The sequence below is a fragment of the Etheostoma spectabile genome, unplaced genomic scaffold (assembly GCF_008692095.1).
Source record: "Etheostoma spectabile isolate EspeVRDwgs_2016 unplaced genomic scaffold, UIUC_Espe_1.0 scaffold333, whole genome shotgun sequence".
Taxonomy (NCBI): domain Eukaryota; kingdom Metazoa; phylum Chordata; class Actinopteri; order Perciformes; family Percidae; genus Etheostoma; species Etheostoma spectabile.
The window spans coordinates 501,070-502,077 of record NW_022605586.1 but is presented as its reverse complement, the minus strand read 5'-3'; the positions used below and the strand labels follow the sequence as shown (position 1 = coordinate 502,077).

The following is a 1,008-nucleotide window of genomic DNA, read 5'->3' as shown; positions in this document are numbered from 1 at the left end:
GCCCCGCCCAGTCCGAGTACAGATCCGGATACAGATAATTCATGTGGTAAACAGATACCGATAATGCTGTACTCGCTCATCCCTAGTGAAAATTAACCTCAAACTTCTTCTTCTTTGTTTTGTGGCTGGTTGCAACCATAAAATGACCTGAAATCTAATCGCACTTCTTTATTTATTCAGCAAATAACGTTTCCATCAGCGTTTATCACATAAGCCGAATATCGATCAAGATAAAATCCAACGAGACCGAACTTATTTCCTTTGAGTCGATGTTAATGAAATTCCATTGAATTTTACTGTTTCCATAAGGCATTTTTCATTCAATATCACTTAATCCGGATAAAACCGTGTAGATGGAAACAGCTACAGACAGTGTAACAACATGAGGGTTAAAGCCCTGTGCGATGTCCTAACTCTCTCCCCCTTCAGGTCACTTCCGGCCCGAGTTCATCCGGCCGCCGCCACCGCTGCACGTGTGCGAGGACGAGCTGGCGTGGCTGAACCCCACTGAGCCGGACCACAGCGTCCAATGGGATCGCTCCATGTGTGTGAAGAACAACACCGGCCTGGAGATCAAACGCATCATGGCCAAGGCCTTCAAGAGCCCACTGTCCGCCCAGCAGCAGTCCCAGGTGAACTTCTCTCTCCCAACACCATGTCAAACCTAAATCTACATCTTAGGTCTTAAAAGGTCTAAAAAAGAGTTTTGTTCTAGTCTTAAATAATTTCAAGCACTGAAGGCGTTACATCGCTGATGTAACCGCTCTAATGCTCTTTTTAAAAAATTTAATTTATACTCTTTATTGATCCCCTATAATAGGGAACGTTTCTAATAATTATAATGTTAATAATGATGTATGATAGGGAACATTTTCTAATAATAGGGGATTCCCCACAAGGGGAAATTACAATTTAAACTGTTATCACACACTGCACACAGGCCTGAACAACACACACATGCTCAGTACCTATACAAGTCTGGGGCCCATGGAAAGGCGCCCCGAGCAG

At 43.7% G+C, this 1,008-nt stretch overlaps 1 protein-coding gene across 1 annotated transcript in view; it reads left to right on the top strand.

The window, feature by feature from the left end:
* cnot11 (CCR4-NOT transcription complex, subunit 11) overlaps window positions 1-1,008 on the top strand; it is a 35,361-nt gene that overhangs the window by 30,298 nt on the left and 4,055 nt on the right. Inside the window, exon 6 of the mRNA XM_032511189.1 lies at window positions 430-632. Within this exon, the coding sequence (XP_032367080.1) occupies window positions 430-632 (203 nt within the window). The remainder of the gene's footprint in view (window positions 1-429; window positions 633-1,008) is intronic.